The following is a 21,416-nucleotide window of genomic DNA, read 5'->3' on the forward strand; positions in this document are numbered from 1 at the left end:
TGGAACATGTCCACAGAAAAATCTAGCTGTCAACACTGAATATTGCGTTGTTGCATATCTTTTCACAGTTTATGAAATTACATTCATATTTTGTTGAAGTATAATTCAATAAACATATTTATAAAGGATGTTTTAATTGTTGTTTTTAGAATATTTTTGAAAAATCTCACGTACCCTTTGGCATACCTTCAAGTAACCCCAGGGGTACGCGTACCTCCATTTGAGAAACACTGCATTAAACAGACAAGAGGCAAGGAATCATGCAGAGACAGAGTTCAATTTAGCTCATGAGGAGAACGCATGGAGCTGCACACTTTCACAGTCGCGCCCTACGCTCTAAGGCAGTAGTTCTCAACCTTTTTTCAGTGATGTACCCCCTGTAAATATTTTTTTAATCCCAGTATCCCCTAATCAGAGCAAAGCATTTTTGGTTGATAAAGAAGTAAAACTAAGCACTCTGTCATTAGTTTCTGATTTATTAATTTGTATAACAGTGCAAAATATTGCTCATTTGTAGTGGTCTTTCTTGAAAAATTTGGAAAAAAAGATAAAAATAACTAAAACTTTTTGAAAAATAAATAAGTGAATCAATTTTAAAGATTTCTACACATAGAAGTAATCATCAACTTAAAGTGCCCTCTTTGGGGATTGTAATAGAGATCCAACTGGATTCATGAAATTTAATTCTAAACATTTCTTCACAAAAAAAATAAATCTTTAACATCAATATTTATGTGACATGTCCACAAAAAAATCTAGCTGTCAACACTGAATATTGCATTGTTGCATTTCTTTTCAGTTTATGAACTTACATTCATATTTTGTTGAAGTATAATTCAATAAACATATTTATAAAGGATGTTTTAATTGTTGTTTTTAGAATATTTTTGAAAAATCTCACGTACCCTTTGGCATACCTTCAAGTAACCCCAGGGGTACGCGTACCTCCATTTGAGAACCACTGCATTAAACAGACAAGAGGTAAGGAATCATGCAGAGACAGAGTTCTATTTAGCTCATGAGGAGAACGCATGGAGCTGCACACTTTCACAGTCTCGCCCTACGCTCTAAGGCAGTAGTTATCAACCTTTTTTCAGTGATGTACCCCCTGTAAATATTTTTTTAATCCAAGTATCCCCTAATCAGAGCAAAGCATTTTTGGTTGAAAAAAAAAGAGATGAAGTAAAATTAAGCACTCTGTCATTAGTTCCTGATTTATTAAATTGTATAACAGTGCAAAATATTGCTCATTTGCAGTGGTTTTTCTTGAAAAATTTGGAAAAAAAGATATAAAAATTATTAAAACTTGTTGAAAAATAAATAAGTGAATCAATTATAAATAAAGATTTCTACACATAGAAGTAATCATCAACTTAAAGTGCCCTCTTTGGGGATTGTAATAGAGATCTAACTGGATTCATGAAATTTAATTCTAAACATTTCTTCACAAAAAAATAAATCTTTAACATCAATATTTATGTGACATGTCCACAAAAAAATCTAGCTGTCAACACTGAATATTGCATTGTTGCATTTCTTTTCACAGTTTATGAACTTACATTCATATTTTGTTGAAGTATAATTCAATAAACATATTTATAAAGGATGTTTTAATTGTTATTTTTAGAATATTTTTGAAAAATCTCACGTACCCCTTGGCATACCATCAAGTACCCCCAGGGGTACACGTACCCCCATTTGAGAACCACTGCTCTAAAGTACAGCACCCTCGTCCCTCTATTTATTCAGGAGTTACCCAGTCAACATCACTGAGGCCGCCACCAAAAGGAGTGGTTACATATATCATGCAAAGCAGGTCCAGTATGCACAACACGTGACACAATATGCTGGGGTCCTTGTGATTTCGCCTTGTCTCTGCTTCGTCTTGTGTGCTGTCGTCTTATCTGCGTTGAGGTCCTTGAAGTCCTTGGCTGTTAGCGGGCTAAAACAAAGATAACATCTGCGGCTGAGGCCACCCATCAAACAAAAAGTTCTGTCCTTGCACAGATAGAAAAAGTACAGCTTGAGCACAATAGCTGATAACTATAGCAACTGACTTCAAGCATATTAAAGTTGTGTGATAACTTACACATAATTATTCTAAACGCAGCGCACTCTAACCACTAGGCCACTGAGTAGGTTAGTAAGCTATTTAAACTAAAGTATTCCCTCAATAACCTCATAATTATTGCTTATTAGTAACCCTAGTGTCCAAATAACTCTAAAATAAGTCTTTGTTACTTTAATAAGCAACTAATTAATGGTGAATATGTTCCCCATGCTAAAGTGTTACCAAAACAAGATGTTCAGTATATTTCTATTGTATCCATGTTCATGAGTAGAAACAAATAATTATGAATATGTTATTTCTTAAGATTTTTTTTGTTTGAAATCCCAAAATGTGCCTGATGATGTTCTTCTGGTTCCTCTGGTTAAGTATCATTGTGAAATTATTTTGATGAAATGTGATGGAAATAAATTGTAAAATATAAGGCAGGGTATTCTTTTGAAAGTAAACAAAAAAACTGTGTTTTGTTTGTGAGGTGAATTATATTTATATAGCGCTTTTCTCTAGTGACTCAAAGCGCTTTACATAGTGAAACCCAATATCTAAGTTACATTTAAACCAGTGTGGGTGGCACTGGGAGCAGGTGGGTAAAGTGTCTTGCCCAAGGACACAACGGCAGTAACTAGGATGGCGGAAGTGGGAATCGAACCAGCAACCCTCAAGTTGCTGGCACGGCCACTCTTCCAACCGAGCTATACCGCCCTCACTAATTTAGCCTCTTAGGGCCCAAATTGTTTGTTTCCATGCTTTTTTTTTTCATTTCTCTTTGCCATTTGGGCATATTGAACCATAATTAGAAGTAAAAACCAAGAACCATCTTTTTATTTGATGTACTTAGTCCAGAAGTAACAAATGTGTACTTCATGTTTAGTGACTTGCTAATTCTTATTTGAACACCCCCCCCCCCCCGCCCCCCCCCCCCCCCCCCAAATTCCATTGTATGTTATACTCTTCTGACACCACCAGATGGCAGCATAAGTGTCCACATAAGGGCTATAAGATCCCAATTCAGTAGTGTACACAATTTTGGAAATAAGAGCTAAAAGGTGCTGTCCACACATGTGGCCAACTAAACCTTTAGAGCAGGAGTCGGCAACTTTCAGCATACAAAGAGCCATTTAAGCCCCTTTCCCCCCTGATAAAACCCAACTAGATCCGCAAACTCTGTTCGATTCCCAAAATTACGATAACACCACTTACAGTTTCGTTACACTTATGCTATATAATTTATGAAATCAAACACTTGGCAACGATTCCAATTTTTTTTTTCTGGGTATAAGCAAATCACCTAATTATTTTGAAGATTCGAAAAAAAACACTGGTCCGTCCCTTAATGAATTAGAAAAAAATCAAGTCGCGCCAATATTCTGAAGGCATAAAACTGCGGCATATTTCATTTGACTTAAAAAGGGAAAAGAAAAACCTGGTCATCAATGAAAGCAAAATAATCGGTCCATGAAGCGTTAAATGTTCTATTTTCATCAGAAATGTTTCTCTTTTTTGATCCGTCCATTGCTAACTCACCGGGGGTTGACCGCTAAAGACAATACAATTGCTTAGCGGTAAGAGATGACGCACAGAGGCTGTGACATACGCGAATCCCTTAGGGGGGGATGGACAACTGTGCAGCGCCAGAGTAGCTGCAGCCTGCCACCATAGCCACCACTCCCCCCCTCTGTGTTGAAAGTCTCGAGATGTATGTTGTAATATGTATGTGTGCTTTGCTATAGAGGTTTCTTCCCACTCCAGACTGGGCCCCCTTAGGAGCTCAGTCTCGATTGTATTTTTTTACTCATCCTCCCCCAGCGTCGACTTTTTTCCCATCTTTTTCGGGGGGGCCTTGCGGCGACAAATCAGCGTTCTGGTTCTGTCACCTGTACACTGTTTGTCTAATCTTGAACGGGTTTGTGCTGAAATCAAAGTTTCAGTGTACTTGTGCAATGACATAAAAGACCTACCTACCTAGCTACCTACCTACCTACCTTCCTACCTTCAATCGACAATATGTTAAAATGTTTTATTATCATATGATAAGATACCAGAACTCTCCAAAATAACAGCTGTTGGTTTAAAAATAACTAAATAAATGTCATTAATTAGGTAACCACTATTTGTTGACATTTTGTTTCAAAGCCAAAGGGAGCTACGGCGGAGCTACGGCCGTGGGTTGAAGACTCCTGCTTTAGAGGTTTTAATGTTTATAAGTAGGAAGGTTGTGCTGAACTGAAACCAAAGTATATGTATATATACCGTATTTTTCGGACTATAAGTCGCAGTTTTTTTCATAGTTTGGCCGGGGGTGCGACTTATAGTCAGGAGCGACTTATGTGTGAAATTATTAACACATTACCGTAAAATATCAAATAATATTGTTTGGCTCATTTACGTAAGGGACTAGACGTATAAGATTTCATCGGATTTAGCAATTAGGATTGACAGATTGTTTGGTAAACGTTTAGCATGTTCTGTATGTTATAGTTCTTTGAATGACTCTTACCATAATCTGTTACGTTTGGCTAACCATACGTCCTCTTTTGCGGGGGTGTCCGGGCGTTTTTCGGAACAAAAAACAGTAAGCTACAAACATCTAACGAATATAGCTTACCGCTACGCTGCAATGACAAGCCCAGTAGGAACGACAAGTAGAACTGATATTGACACGACACGACACGACAATACAGAAGCGACAATAATCCAGCGCAGACCGGAGGAAAAAACAGGGTCTAAATAGGAGCGGGCTGATTGACACCAGGTGTGGCCAGGTGCCAATCAGCCGCAGCTGAGGGGACACAGCACTCAGGGAGAAAGACAGGAAACCCAACAAAATAAGAGCGCTGACAGAAAGCACTACACACACAGAGGGAACAAAGACGAATGCAGAGGAAAAAACTAAAACATAGTCAAACTGTCAGGGACAAGCCTGACACTAACGATAGATTTCTGATTCTGGTAATATATTTGGTATAGAGTTTTAATCAGGTTACAGGTTACAAAAGTTCCTCTTGGCTGCTGCTGTGGGTCTAAAGTTTTTTAAATATTTTTTTATTTACCAAAATCACATAATTAAATAATCAATCAAATGAATGTGAGTGTGAACATTGTCTGTCTATCTGTGTTGGCCCTGCGATGAGGTGGCGACTTGTCCAGGGTGTACACTGCCTTCCGCCCGATTGTAGCTGAGATAGGCGCCAGCGCCCCCCGCAACCCCTAAAGAGAAAAAGAGGTAGAAAATGGATGGATGCCCGGCATTTTGAATTACGGTTGCGTGTATTTTCAATGTACGTTCAGGGCTAAGTTACCGTATATACATTACTCAAGTTGGTGAATTCTACCTGTAAATATCGTAGCGGCTGGCTAGGGGTGTTAGCCAATGGCTTTGGCTGGGGGCCGGGACTTCCGGGGAAGATAGGGAAGTGACGCTATTAACAGGAAGTGTTGGTTCGAGTTTTGGTCCTTTTTTTGTTTTAAATGTTGACTCTGCATTATTTTTTTTAATTTTTTTTTTTTTACAGAAGCCTAAAATAATTGGGTCAGAAATGCTACCCTGTTTTTGTTGTTTTAACTGATTTTTGAAATACCCCTTCACCTATGGTGTATTCTCTGAGAACATCTGTTTTTGTTTCAAATGTTTTGAGGCATTATTTATATATTTTTTTTTACATTAGAATGGTCCACTGGACTGAGAAGAGACATTTTAAAGAATGGGCTGTTACCTGTTTTTTTGTTGAAATATAATTAAGCTGTTTTGAGGCATTATTTATGTGTATATTATATACAAGAGGTTCTTCTGAATATTGCTAACTCTGTACTTTTTCTAAAACTGTGAATATTACATAATATAAGTGTGACTTATTTTGTTATACTGTCAACAGAGGAGAAAAAATGCTTTATTTAAATAAATATATTATTTATAAAGGAAGTTCAAGTATCATTGGCAAATTTTCACCTAGTCCCAGCCTTGGCGTGCTGCCCGCCTTGGCACGCATATATGTAACCTCTAGAGATGCGCGGATAGGTAATTATATCATCCGCAACCGAATCACCAAAGTCGTCATCCACCCGCCGTCCATCCGAACCAACATTTTATCGGAACTGTACCCGCCCGCCAACCGCCCGCTGAAATATATCAGAGGTCGGCCGCATTTACCACTCACAGAGCTATTTAAACCTGTTTGACAGAGTAATGAAGACAATTGGAGCCGCTAACGTTCTCGCGACTATCCAATAGCGTTCATCCTGATGACATGAATATGGGCGTACTGTGAAGCCATTGCCTTTGACACCTTCAACAACATGTACGAACCAATTGTTAGTCTGGCAACATGTTGTGTGCAGCTTCCGTAATCACATGTGCAGCTTCCGTAATCACACGTACAAGATTGAAAGGCATACTGGGTGATATAGAGTACACTGATGGTTGTGATATAAACAATTTTAACACTCTTAGTAATATGCGCCACGCTGTGAAGCCACACAATACAAGATTGACAAACACATTTCGGGAGAACATCCTCACAGTAACAACATAAACGCAACACAACAAATACCCAGAATTCTTTGTATCCGTGAGACTTCCTGAATATATTTTACACCCCAGCGCCCCCAACCCCGCCCACCTTACCGACGCACGGGGGGGTTTGCTGCTAGCAGGGCGTATAAAATAGTCAGGATATGTCACGGATACAAAGGATTCTAGGTATTTGTTGTGTTGCGTTTATGTTGTGTTCTCCCGAAATGTGTTTGTCGTTCTTAATTGGTGTGGCTTCACAGCGTGGCGCATATTACTAAGAGTGTTAAAATTGTTTATATCACAACCATTAGTGTACTCTGTCACCCAGTATGTCTTGCAGTCGTGTGCGTGTTGCCGCGGAAGTCACACACAACATGATGCTGGACTGACAAGCAAATCGGATTTGTACATGTTGTAGAAGGCGACAAAGCCAATGGCTTCATAGCACGCCCTAATACTTATTATCTGGGTGACTGCCGGGAGTCATTCTAGAGAATAATAACGTCTACTATTGTCTTCTTTGCTTTATGACACGGGTCTTACATGGCTCTAAGGCAAAAGATACCGATCCCAGAACCATGTATTTCAAATATTTCCGAATGGTTCAACCGCCACCCCGCCCGAATCTAATTAAAATCTATTTTTTCGTCATGTCACCCGGCCGACCCGCGGTTCTCTAGTGTCCTCTTTTGGGGATTTCAGAATATGGTCAGCCTATGTTTCGTCAACCACCTTCTCAGCTGGTTATTTATGCGTCATATAAGGTACACTTATTCAGCCTGTTGTTCACAATTCTTTATTTTAAATTGCCTTTCAAATGTCTATTCTTGGTGTTGGGTTTTATCAAATACATTTCCCCAAAAAATGCGACTTATACTCAGGTGCGACTTATACTCTGAAAAATACAATACATATAGCATTATTTGTTTTATTTCTTTTTTAACTAGGGGAGAAAAACAAAATGATTGACGTTGTTGTGTTGATCTTCCTGCTTTGCTGCCTTTTTGAAGGTATGTCATTACATTTCATATCATTTTGCATTGCACACATTGTCCTTAAGTTGTTTTTTATCATGTTTTTTACTCATCAGGCAGTCAGTGCAAGGGATGGAATTTGATCGCACCATCCAACGTGAAAACACTGAGTGACACCTGTGTGAGAATCCCCTGCAATTTCACCCTGCCTAATGAAAACAGGGCTTACATAGACAGCTCCTGCAGAGCACAATGGCTCACGTTCAGTTGGCCACAAGGCTACACGCTGGAGTTTGATTCCCGTGTCGGAACCTACTCCAACCGCAGACCAGGAACGCTTATTGGGAACTTGAAGGTATGTTGAAGAAACGCTCCTCAACATTCCAGTCTTAACTTGTTGGGATTGAGAACTCCAGGTCATAACTAGTATGCAAATATTGATAACTGAATGTGTTTGACTGCCAGAATCTGGACTGCACCACCATCTTCTTCGATATTCCATCAGACCTGTCCGCCAAAACGTTTCATTTCCGGCTGCTATGTAGAAAGATCTGGAAGAATTTTGACCAAATTGTGACTTTGGACATCCAAGGTGGTCTTTGTTATCTGTCCTTTTTTGGTGCCCCTGTCATAACACACCTCACCATGTTCTTCCTCCAATAGAGGCTCCCTCCTTGCCCACCCTCAATGCCAACAGTGTGAATCTGAAGGAAGGCGACGCGCTGACATTGACGTGCGAAGCCATAACTTATTGTCCCACGCGCCCTCCCGAACTGACGTGGCAGCCATCTCTGAGCGAAAGTGACATTAACGTGACGCTGAAGGAATCGACCAGGATTTCTGTGATGAAGGCGAACGTCTCTTCCCGCCACAATGCTTTGAAGGTCACCTGCAAGACAAACTACGGACGGAAAAACATGGCGAACGACGGCAACGAAAATACATTGACCCTTCATGTTGATTGTGAGTATAATACTGTAACGAAGGAATATCGATTGGTTCTTCCTGGTTTGGGTGTCACTCGGAGTTAAAGACAGGGAGAGTTTGATCTCCAAGAGAAATTTATTTGAAAAGCTCAGGGACCAGAACTCTGGAAGTTTAAAGGATCCGTACAGGATCTGAGATGTTCTCAGTATTGTTTTTCAGGATGGATTTGTAAAATGTTGTTCTGGTATCAGGTGGAGTCGTAACCACGCAGCTCGGGGGTTACTGCCGCTCGTCCTCCCGTCACTACTTCCACACATTTTCTCTAGCCTTCCTTCAGTTGGTTGCCTGGCAACCTTTTCAGTTGAGAACGTGAAGATATCTTGACAACAGGATATCTGCTGATTGGAGTGAGCCTTGCTCTGGTACAGTGGGGCAAAAAAAGTATTTAGTCAGCCACGGATTGTGCAAGTTCTCCCACTTAAAATGATGACAGGGGTCTGTAATTTTCATCATCGGTACACTTCAACTGTGAGGGACAGAATGTGAAAAAAAAAATTCACATTGTAGGAATTTTAAAGAATTTATTTGTAAATTATGGTGGAAAATAGGTATTTGGTCAACCATTCAAAGCTCTCACTGATGGAAGGAGGTTTTGGCTCAAAATCTCACGATACATGGCCCCATTCATTCTTTCCTTAACACGGATCAATCGTCCTGTCCCCTTAGCGGAAAAACAGCCCCAAAGCATGATGTTTCCACCCCCATGCTTCACAGTAGGTTTGGTGTTCTTGGGATGCAACTCAGTATTCTTCTTCCTCCAAACACCACAAGATGAGTTTATACCGAAAAGTTCTATTTTGGTTCCATCTGACCACATGACATTCTCCCAATCCTCTGCTGTATCATCCATGTATCCATTTTGGTATACATTTTACCCGTCGTGTTTGGAGGAAGAAGAATACTGAGTTGCATCCCAAGAACACCACACCTACTGTGAAGCATGGGGGTGGAAACATCATGCTTTGGGGCTGTTTTTCTGCTAGGGGGACAGGACAATTGATCCGTGTTAAGGAAAGAATGAATGGGGCCATGTATCGTGAGATTTGGAGCCAAAACCTCCTTCCATCAGTGAGTGCTTTGAATGGTTGAAAAAACAGCAACTAATGGTGTCAGATTGAGTTTGTGACGAACCCCAAGATGCATTGCGTGAGAAAACATAATTTAATTTAACACTAGGACAATACCAAACAAAATGTTACAAACAAAAGGCGCGCACGAGGCGGATAACAAACTTGGCTAAGAACAAAAACACTTACTGTGACACGACGGCACTATGGCATGAACAGAGTGAACAGAAGTAGACAAAGCTACAAGCAACAAGACAGGTAGTTGTGACATCGACACGACAATAATCCAGCATCTGACTGGAGGACAAAACAGGCTCAAATAGTGGCTGGCTGATTGACACCAGGTGTGGCCAGGTGCCAATCAGCCACAGCTGAGGGGACACAGCAAAAAGGGAGACAAACAGGAAACAAACAAAACAAGAGTGCGGACAGGAACTAAAGACAGGAAATACTACACACAGAGGAAAAACTAAAACACAACCAAACTGTCAGGGGCAAACCTGACGAATGAAGTCCTGAAGTAACAGAATATAACAAAACAAAACATGATCACAAGACACGACACTGGGAGAGTTCTTTGCAACCGGTTAAAACGATTCCGATGAGAACGTTTGTGTTTGGGTGAGTGGCAATGTATTAAAACTTTTCACTCTATTTAGTTCTGGTCCTCAAAATCATCATAGTGAAGTGAAGTGAATTATGTTTCTATAGCGCTTTTCTCTAGTGACTCAAAGCGCTTTACATAGTGAAACCCAATATCTAAGTTACATTTAAACCAGTGTGGGTGGTACTGGGAGCAGTTGGGTTAAAGTGTCTTGCCCAAGGACACAACGGCAGTGACTAGGATGGCGGAAGCAGCCAAGATCCATCCATCCATCCATCATATTCCGCTTATCCGAGGTCGGGTCGCGGGGGCAGCAGCCTAAGCAGGGAAGCCCAGACTTCCCTCTCCCCAGCCACTTCGTCCAGCTCTTCCCGGGGGATCCCGAGGCGTTCCCAGGCCAGCCGGGAGACATAGTCTTCCCAACGTGTCCTGGGTCTTCCCCGTGGCCTCCTACCGGTTGGACGTGCCCTAAACACCTCCCTAGGGAGGCGTTCGGGTGGCATTCTGACCAGATGCCCGAGCCACCTCATCTGGCTCCTCTCGATGTGAAGGAGCAGCGGCTTTACTTTGAGTTCCTCCCAGATGGCAGAGCTTCTCACCCTATCTCTAAGGGAGAGCCCCGCCACAAAAACTCATTTTGGCCGCTTGTACCCGTGATCTTATCCTTTCGGTCATGACCCAAAGCTCATGACCATAGGTGAGGATGGGAACGTAGATCGACCGGTAAATTGAGAGCTTTGCCTTCCGGCTCAGCTCCTCCTTCACCACAACGGATCGATACAACGTCCGCATTACTGAAGACGCCGCACCTATCCGCCTGTCGATCTCACGATCCACTCTTCCCTCACTCGTGAACAAGACTCCTAGGTACTTGAACTCCTCCACTTGGGGCAGGGTCTCCTCCCCAACCCGGAGATGGCACTCCACCCTTTTCCGGGCGAGAACCATGGACTCGGACTTGGAGGTGCTGATTCTCATTCCGGTCGCTTCACACTCGGCTGCGAACCGATCCAGTGAGAGCTGAAGATCCCGGTCAGATGAAGCCATCAGGACCACATCATCTGCGAAAAGCAGAGACCTAATCCTGCGGTTACCAAACCGGAACCCCTCAACGCCTTGACTGCGCCTAGAAATTCTGTCCATAAAAGTTACGAACAGAATCGGTGACAAAGGACAGCCTTGGCGGAGTCCAACCCTCACTGGAAACGAGTCCGACTTACTGTCAGCAATGCGGACCAAGCTCTGACACTGATCATACAGGGAGCGGACCGCCATAATAAGACAGTCCGGTACCCCATACTCTCTGAGCACTCCCCAGCCAAGATGTTTTCACATTTTTGCAATTTAGTCCAAAATCGCAAAAGTCTTGAGTACCTTCTGTCGGATCGAAGGTCACGGACATTCAATGTCGGTTTCGATTTTCTCCAGATTCTCTGAACCTTTTGATGATATTACGGAGCGTAAATTCTGAAATCCCTAAACGCCTTGCAATATCTCGTTGAGAAATGTTCTTAAACTGTTCAACAATTTGCTAACGCATTTGTTCACAAAGTGGTGACCCTCGCCCCATCCTTGTTTGTGAGCGACTGAGCATTTCATGAAAGCTGATTTTATACCCAATTAGCCTGTTCACCTGTGGGATGTTCCAAATAAAAGTTTGACGAGCATTCCTCAACTTCCTCAGTCTTTTTTGCCACTTGTGCCAGCTTTTTTGAAACATGTTGCAGGCATTAAATTCCAAATGAGCTAATATTTGCAAGAAATAAGAATTTCACCAGTTCGAATGATAATAATTTTATCTTTGCAGTCTATTCAATTGGATATAGATTGAAAATGATTTGAAAATCATTATATTCTGTTTTATTTACAGTTTAGACAATGTGCCAAATTCCTTGGTTTAGGGTTTTGTATATAAATAATGTATATACACGTAAAGTTAGTTTAGTTAGTTAATTATATCTTTGGTCAATGGTCAACAAAATAAACAACCAGTTTTTACATAAACAGATGTACATTCATAAACAAACAGTTGTACATTCATAAATAAAATAAAAATAAAAAAATGTTGCAGACTAACCCTATAAACAAAGTCCAGTACAAGGTGAGCTTCCAAATAATATGAAATTTCCTTTTCACAAATACACATTGTACACAACATAAATACTGTTCAATTATATACACAGTAAAGGCATGTGAAATATCCTTGTACACATGTTAAACCTTTGCACCAATAATATTATATTACCGTATATCCTTGAATTGTCGCCTGGGCGCTAATTAATTTAAAACCTCTTCTCACTCCGGCACTTACAAAAGGCATGTGGTAAATTTAGGCCTGCGCTTAAAGATTTGAGTGTGATGTAAGGATACCATCATGAAAAGCACATTCAATAAAAAACAACGTTATTATGGTCTTACCTTTACTTATAAATGAAGTCCATGCGCAGCTCCTTCTGATCAAAAGCATCGATAACTTGTTTATAGAAGTCTTCCTTATCTTTCTTCAGTTTTAAAATCTCTGTCCCGATGGAGACTCCTGCTTCGATTGAAAGTCCAGTTTAAAAAACTGTTTTATTTTAGATATGTAATCCTCCATGTTAAAAGTGCAGAGGAAGAAATAAACACACGCTGCTCACTCTTGCTGCTTGTTGTCACTTCTTCTGCAGCCGAGTAGTCGCAAGAAGGATCACTAGCGCCCTCTCCCACCAGGAGGCGGCAGTCATTTAATGACTCATATTTGACACACGCAGCTACGGTATATTAATAAAACATAGCTGCTTACTGTTCTTTTTAGCATATTCAATAGCTTGGACCTTAAATCCTCCTGAATAGCTCTTAATCTTCTTCCGTTTAAGCGATTTCAAATTATTGAAATCAGCCTCCTCCATTTTGAAAATGATGACAGGTGAAGTGTCACTTGTGACGTGATGAGTTTGACCCGGCGGAAATTGTAGGCATATGCAAATTATTTTGCGAAACGAGTTTGACCCGGCAGTAATTCTAGAAAGGTGCCTACTATATACCCGGCGGCAAGTCCAGGAATATTTATATCCCACATTTAGTTTTTAATTAACATTGATCATAGTATTAACTACTGTGTTGATTCAAGAGTGATATATTTTTCCAAGACATTGTTTTAAACACATATATATACACATAAGTTTTAAACACACACACATATATATATATATATATATATATATATATATATATATATATATAATGTATATGTATATATATATAATGTATATGTATATATATATATATATAATGTATATGTATATATATATAATGTATATGTATATATATATATATATATAATGTATATGTATATATATATAATGTATATGTATATGTATATACGTATATATATATATATGTATGTATATATGTATATGTATTTTTGTGTATATATATATATATATATATATAATGTATGTATGTATGTATGTATATGTATATGTGTGTATGTATATATATTATATACGTATGTATATATGTATGTATGTATGTATATATATACATATGTGTAAGTATGTATATATATATATGTGTATGTATATATATATTATATACGTATGTATATATATGTATATATGTATATATATATATATATTTATATATATATATATATATATGTGTGTATATGTATATATATATTTACATATATGTGTATACATATACGTACATATATGTATAAACACATATATATATATGTATATATATATATATATATATATATATATATATACATATCGTCTTGATCATTTGATAAGTAGCTTACCTGCTGAAAATGTGTGAGCACCCCTGCCCTAACTCATTTGCTTTTGTAGAAAATTTACCCAGCAACTTAGGGAAAAGGTTAGTGTATTCAGCAGATTATCATCACAAGTATCTCAATGGTGAAATAGAGAACTGAAAAACTTGGTATTTCATGAAAAAATTAAATTTCTACCGAGGGGAAGATGCTTTAAAGGCCTACTGAAACCCACTACTACCGACCACGCAGTCTGATAGTTTATATATCAATGATGAAATATTAACATTGCAACACATGCCAATACGGCCTTTTTAGTTTACTAAATTGCATCTTTAAATTTCGCCCGAAGTATCCTGTTTAAAACCTCGGTATATTGACGCGTATGATGATGCTTGCGCGTGACGTCTCAGATTGTAGTGGACATTTCTGTTCAACCCGATCCAAGCTATAAGTAGTCTGCTTTAATCGCATAATTACACAGTATTCTGGACATCTGTGTTGCTGAATCTTTTGCAATTTGTTCAATTAATAATGGAGAAGTCAAAGAAGAAAGATGTAGGTGGGAAGCGGTGTATTGCGGCTGCCTTTAGCAACACAAACACAGCCGGTGATTCCTTGTTTACATTCCCGAAGGTGAAGCTTTACTATGGAACAGAGCTGTCAAGCGAACATGGTTCCCCACCACATGTCAACCGGCAGGTTTCGGTGAGAAAATTGTGGTAATAAGTTGGCTCTTACCTTAGGCATGAGCGGAGCTTGCGTCCTCCTGCAGCTGCGGACTCTCTTGCTTCATCCCACTGGAGACACTGGCGGTCACCACACCTGTGCCCAGACCCCTCCGACTTTCAGTTACCATATAATCTCACTAAAACACTAGTAACACAATAAGCAGATAAGGAATTTTACAGAACTATCCTAGTAAATGTGTCTAATAACATCTGAATCGCTCACACTGCCCTCGCCTTTTTTTTCTTCTAGTCCTTCACTCTACTATCCTCATCCACAAATCTGTCATCCTCGCTCAAATTAATGTTCACTCTACTATCCTCATCCACAAATCTTTCATCCTCGCTCAAATTAATGGGGAAATTGTCGCTTTCTCGGTCCGAATCGCTCTCGCTGCTGGTGGCCATTAATATAAACAATGTGAGGATGTGAGGAGCTCCACAACCCTTGACGTCACGCGCACATCGTCTGCTACTTCCGGTACAGGCAAGGCTTTTTTATTGGCGACCAAAAGTTGCGACCTTTATCGTGGATGTTCTCTACTAAATCCTTTCAGCAAAAATATGGCAATATCGCGAAATGATCAAGTATGACACATAGAATGGACCTGCTATCCCTGTTTGAATAAGAAAATCTCATTTCAGTAGGCTTTTTAAATGTTGCATTCAACATTCTACATCTACACCAACCAGTGTCAAATGTATTTAAAAGGACTGTGTTGTTCTCTTAGACGCTCCAAAGAACACCTCAGTCAGCTACGCAAGTCCAGTGACGGAGGGCACTTCCATCACGCTGACCTGCAATACCGACGCCAACCCAGTTGTGGACAGCTACACCTGGTACCAAGTGGACGGAGGTCAGGTGACACCAGTGGGATCCAGTGAAAAAATGTCCATCACGGTCACAGAGGCCACGAACAAATTTTACTGCAGCGTCCACAACAAATATGGATACCAGAACTCATCCATCACGGTGATTGATGTGCAATGTAAGTCCATGTCGTACACAACAGTAAGCAATACTTAGTAGGACCAACTTGTACGAAATATTAAAAAAAGATAGGAAAGACTGCTTTTATGAAAATGCATTGGGACATCCCAGTTTGGACCCTGTAAAGCAGGGGTCACCAACGCGGTGCCCGTAAGGACCAGATGAGTCGCCCGCTGGCCTGTTCTAAAAATAGCTCAAATAGCAGCACTTACCAGTGAGCTGCCTCTATTTTTTTTAAGTTGTATTTATTTACTAGCAAGCTGGTCTCGCTTTGCTGGACATTTTTAATTCTAAGAGAGACAAAACTGAAATAGAATTTGAAAATCCAAGAAAATATTTTAAAGACTTGGTCTTCACTTGTTTAAATACATTCATTAATTTTTTTTACTTTGCTTCTTATAACTTTCAGAAAGACAATTTTAGAGAAAATATACAAACTTAAAAAGGATTTTAGTATTTTTAAACACATATACCTTTTTACCTTTTAAATAAATGGTAAATGGGTTGTACTTGTATAGCGCTTTTCTACCTTCAAGGTACTCAAAGCACTTTGACACTACTTCCACATTTACACACACATTCACACACACTGATGGAAGGAGCTGCCATGCAAGGCGCCAACCAGCACCCATCAGGAGCAAGGGTGAAGTATCTTGCTCAGGACACAACGGACGTGACGAGGTTGGTACTAGGTGGGGATTGAACCAGGGACCCTCGGGTTGCGCACGGCCTCTCTCCCACTGCGCCACGCCGTCCCTAGTTTTGGACTTCTTTTAGTTCTTGTTTGCACTTCCTTGTTTGTTTTGTCACCATAGTTACTTATTATTTTCACCTGCCACTTGTTCCGGTCGCACACCTTTGTTTTAGTAATAACTGTCATTATTTAAGCCTGCCTTCTAAATTCCTTCCTCTTATTTCCTGACAATTTAAATCAATGTTTAGGTAAATTAATTTTTTTTATTGTTAAGAATAATAAATACATTTAAATTTAAATCTTCATTTTAGCTCCTGTTTTTTTTGACAAAGAATATTTGTGAAATATGTCTTCAAACTTATTATGTTTAAAATTCCCCCAAAAAATATTCTGGCATATCTAGAAAATCTTTAGAATCAAATTTAAATCTTATTTCAAAGCCTTTTGAATTTAAAAATTTTTGTTCTGGAAAATCTAGAAGAAATAATGATTTGTCTTTGTTAGAAATATAGCTTGGTCCAATTTGTTATACATTCTAACAAAATGCAGATTGGATTTTAACCTATTTAAAACATGTCATTAAAATTCTAAAATTAATATCATTCAGGAATAATTACTAATGATGTTCCATAAATTATTTTTTTAATTTTTTCAAAAATATTCAAATTAGCTACTTTTCTTCTTCTTTTTTTTGGTTAAATTTTGAATTTTAAAGAGTCGAAATTGAAGATAAACTATGTTTCAAAATTTAATTTCCATTTTTTTTCCTGTTTTCTCCTCTTTTAGACATTCAATTAAGTGTTTTTTTTCATCATTTATTCCCGACAAAAAAATTTCCGTAAAAGGGAAAAAAATCTACGACGGAATGACGGACAGAAATAACCATTTATATATATATATATATATATATATATATATATATATATATATATATATATATATATATATATATATATATATATATATATATATATATATATATATAAATATATATATATATATATATATATATATATATTTATATATATATAATATATATATATAAATATATATATATATATATATATATATATATATATATAAAGGATTTATTTATTAAAGGTAAATTGAGCAAATTGGCTATTTCTGGCAATTTATTCAAGTGTGTATCAAACTGGTAGCCCTTCGCATTAATCAGTACCCAAGAAGTAGCTCTTGGTATGAAAAAGGTTGGTTGACCCCTGATTTAAATCAATGTTTAAGTGTTTTCTTTTTTTTTAATTGTAAAAAATAATACATTTGAATTCTTCACTTTAGCTCCTGTTTTTTTGACGAACAATATTTGTGAAATATATCTTCAAACTTATTATGATTAAAATTAAAAAAATATTCTAGCAAATCTAGAAAATCTTTAGAATCAAATTTAAATCTTATTTCAAAGTCTTTTGAATTAATTTTAAAGTTTTTGTTCTGGAAAATCTAGAAGAAATAATGATTTGTCTTTGTTAGAAATATAGCTCGGTCCAATTTTTTTCCTGTTTTCTCCTCTTTTAGACGTTCAATTAAATGTCTTTTTCATCATTTATTCCCTACAAAAAACTTTCTGTAAAAGGGAAAAAAATCTACGACGGAATGACGGACAAAAATACCCATTTTTATATTTATATATATAGATTTATTTATTAAAGGTAAATTGAGCAAATTGGCTATTTCTGGCAATTTATTCAAAACATGTCATTGAAATTCTAAAATGAATATTAATCAGGAAAAATTACTAATGATGTTCCATAAATTATTTTTTTAATTTTTTCAAAAAGATTCGAATTAGCTACTTTTTTTCTTCTTTTTTTTGGTTAAATTTTGAATTTTAAAGAGTCGAAATTGAAGATAAACTATGTTTCAAAATTTAATTTCCATTTGTTCCTGTTTTCTCTTTTAGACATTCAATTAAGTGGTTTTTTTTCATCATTTATTCTCTACAAAAAACTTTCCGTAAAAGGGAAAAAAATCTACAACGGAATGACAGACAGAAATACCCATTTTTATATATATATATATAGATTTATTTATTAAAGGTAAATTGAGCAAATTGGCTATTTCTGGCAATTTATTCAAGTGTGTATCAAACTGGTAGCCCTTACGGGCTACCTGGTGCCCATGGGCACCGCATTGGTGACCCCTGGTCTAGAGAATGGTCAGATGCACCAATGTGCACTGCCGGGATTGACTAAAAGAAAGCCTAGGACTCAATGCCACACCTGCAGATACTGGAGTGTCTGGAACTGTTTAACATTACCAGGATGGTAAGAGCCTTAAAACTACTTTTTTTAAAGGCCTACTGAAATGAGATTTTCTTATTTAAACGGGGATAGCAGGTCCATTCTATGTGTCATACTTGGATCATTTCGCGATATTGCCATATTTTTGCTGAAAAGATTTAGTAGAATCAGTACCCAAAGAGTAGCTCTTGGTATCAAAAGGGTTGGTTGACCCCTGATTTAAATCAATGTTTAAGTCTTTTCTTCTTTATTTTATTGTAAAGAATAATACATACATTTTAATTTAATTCTTCATTTTAGCTTCTGTTTTTTTGACGAAGAATATTTGTGAAATATATCTTCAAACTTATTATGATTACAATTTAAAAAAAATGTTCTGGCAAATCTAGAAAATCTTTAGAATCAAATGTAAATCTCATTTCAAAGTCTTTTGAACTTTAACATTTTTGTTCTGGAAAATCTAGAAGAAATAATGATTTGTCTTTGTTAGAAATATAGCTTGGTCCAATTTTTTTTTCCTGTTTTCTCCTCTTTTAGACGTTCAATTAAATGCCTTTTTCATCATTTATTCCCTACAATAAACTTTCTGTAAAAGGGAAAAAAATCTACGACGGAATGACGGACAAAAATACCCATTTTTATATTTATATATATAGATCTATTTATTAAAGGTAAATTGAGCATATTGGCTATTTCTGGCAATTTATTCAAAACATTTCATTGAAATTCTAAAATGAATATTAATCAGGAATAATTACTAATGATGTTCCATAAATTATTTTTTTAAATTTTTTCAAAAAGATTCGAATTAGCTACTTTTCTTCTTCTTTTTTTTGGTTAAAATTTTGAATTTTAAAGAGTCGTTTTTGAAGATAAACTATGTTTCAAAATTTAATTTCCATTTTTTTCCCCTGTTTTCTCCTCTTTTAGACATTCAATTAAGTGGTTTTTTTTCATCATTTATTCCCTACAAAAAACTTTCCGTAAAAGGGAAAAAAATCTACGACGGAATGACAGACGGAAATACCCATTTTTATATGTATATATATATAGATTTATTTATTAAAGGTAAATTGAGCAAATTGGCTATATCTGGCTATTTAAGTGTGTATCAAACTGGTAGCCCTTCGCATTAATCAGTACCCAAGAAGTAGCTCTTGGTATCAAAAACGTTGGTGATCCCCTGCTGTAAAGAGTCCCATCTTCTCACCATAAATGCGAGTGTGAGACATTTTAGAAGTGCCATTTTTTTTTCCACAATTATCCATTTTTTTAACCATGTTAGCTCCAAGTAGAATCTTTCTGACTTCCCAGCAGTTTAATGCAAAATAACCAATTCACCACTTGTTATTCTACTAACAGTTCCTCCCAAGGAAACAACAGTAATCTTGGAACCGGCTGGTCCGACAATGGAGGGCGACACTGTGGTCCTATTGTGTCGAAACCGGGCCCGACCTCCTGTGTCCAACTATGTCTGGTTCAAAGACGACGGCAAAGAAGACAACGAGACGGGAGCAGAGTTGCATTTGGAACGTGTGGAGAGAAAACACAGTGGCGGCTATCGTTGTAAAGTCACAAACAAGCTGGGAGAGGAAACGTCAGCCACTGTTCAGCTGAACGTTGAATGTAAGTGAAAAGTGACATCGCACATTATTTTCAAACCAGCTAAAAATGACTATATACGAAAATAGAGTGATTTTCAATGGATAAAATAAAATGACAAATCTATTAGAACAGAATAAGTAAGTAGCAGAAGACCCAAGCAGAAAAGTGCCTTAGCAAGCTGTTCACAGCTATGGCTTCGAGACTGACAATCAAAGGCTCAGCTTTAGCCTGAAGACGTACACAAGAGATGTAGATGCCAGAAAAACAAACATGGTGTTCTCAAAATGATCGCTGCATAATACACTGTACTTTGTGTGTGTGGTCCAATCCAACCGTGTTCGCTTGACCGCTCTGTTCCATAGTAAAGCTTCACCGTCATCTTTTGGGAATTGCTAAAGGCGGCCGCAATCCACCGCTTCCCACCTACAGCTTTCTTCTTTGACGTCTCCATTGTTCATTGAACAAATTGCAAAAGATTCAGCAACATAGATGTCCAGAATACTGTGGAATTTTGCGATGAAAACAGACCACTTAATAACCGGGAACGATGCTGGAACATCACAACACAAACACCCATCGGGTGGCAGACTAACAGGCAGAGCAGAGAAACCTCCAAGAGTAAGAACCATATGTCTTTACTAACAGGTAAACTATAACAGGATTACTAAAGGTGTTCATTTTCAGCCCAACTCCTGAAAAACAACCCCACACCATAATTCCTCCTCCACCAAATTTTACACTCGGCACAATGCAGTCCAAAATGTACCGTTCTCCTGGCAACCTCCAAATCCAGACTCGTCCATCAGATTACCAGATGGAAATGCTTGATTCATCACTCTAGAGCAGGGGTCACCGACCTTTTTGAAACCAAGAGCTACGTCTTGGGCACTGATTAATGCAAAGGGCTACCAGTTTGATACACACTTAAATAAATTGCCAGAAATAGCCAATTTGCTCAATTTACCTTTAATAAATAAATCTATAGAAATATGAAAAATGGGTATTTCTGTCTGTTAATCCATCGTACATTTTTTTTCCTTTTACGGAAGGTTTTTTTGTAGAGAATAAAATGATGAAAAAAACACTAAATTGAGCAGTTTAAAAGAGAAAACACGAAAAAAATTAAAATAAAATTTTGAAACATAGTTTATCTTGTATTTTGACTCTTTAAAA

The 21,416-nt window shown here is 37.8% G+C and overlaps 1 protein-coding gene across 1 annotated transcript in view; it reads left to right on the plus strand.

The window, feature by feature from the left end:
• The first annotated feature begins 7,539 nt into the window (after positions 1–7,539).
• LOC133540247 (B-cell receptor CD22-like) overlaps positions 7,540–21,416 on the plus strand; it is a 28,923-nt gene continuing 15,046 nt past the window's right edge. The window contains exons 1-6 of the mRNA XM_061882838.1: positions 7,540–7,588; positions 7,669–7,907; positions 8,018–8,144; positions 8,216–8,515; positions 15,427–15,684; positions 20,001–20,264. Coding sequence (XP_061738822.1) covers positions 7,540–7,588; positions 7,669–7,907; positions 8,018–8,144; positions 8,216–8,515; positions 15,427–15,684; positions 20,001–20,264 — 1,237 coding nt within the window. The remainder of the gene's footprint in view (positions 7,589–7,668; positions 7,908–8,017; positions 8,145–8,215; positions 8,516–15,426; positions 15,685–20,000; positions 20,265–21,416) is intronic.

This window comes from Nerophis ophidion, linkage group LG21 (genome assembly GCF_033978795.1).
Source record: "Nerophis ophidion isolate RoL-2023_Sa linkage group LG21, RoL_Noph_v1.0, whole genome shotgun sequence".
In the NCBI taxonomy this organism is placed as follows: domain Eukaryota; kingdom Metazoa; phylum Chordata; class Actinopteri; order Syngnathiformes; family Syngnathidae; genus Nerophis; species Nerophis ophidion.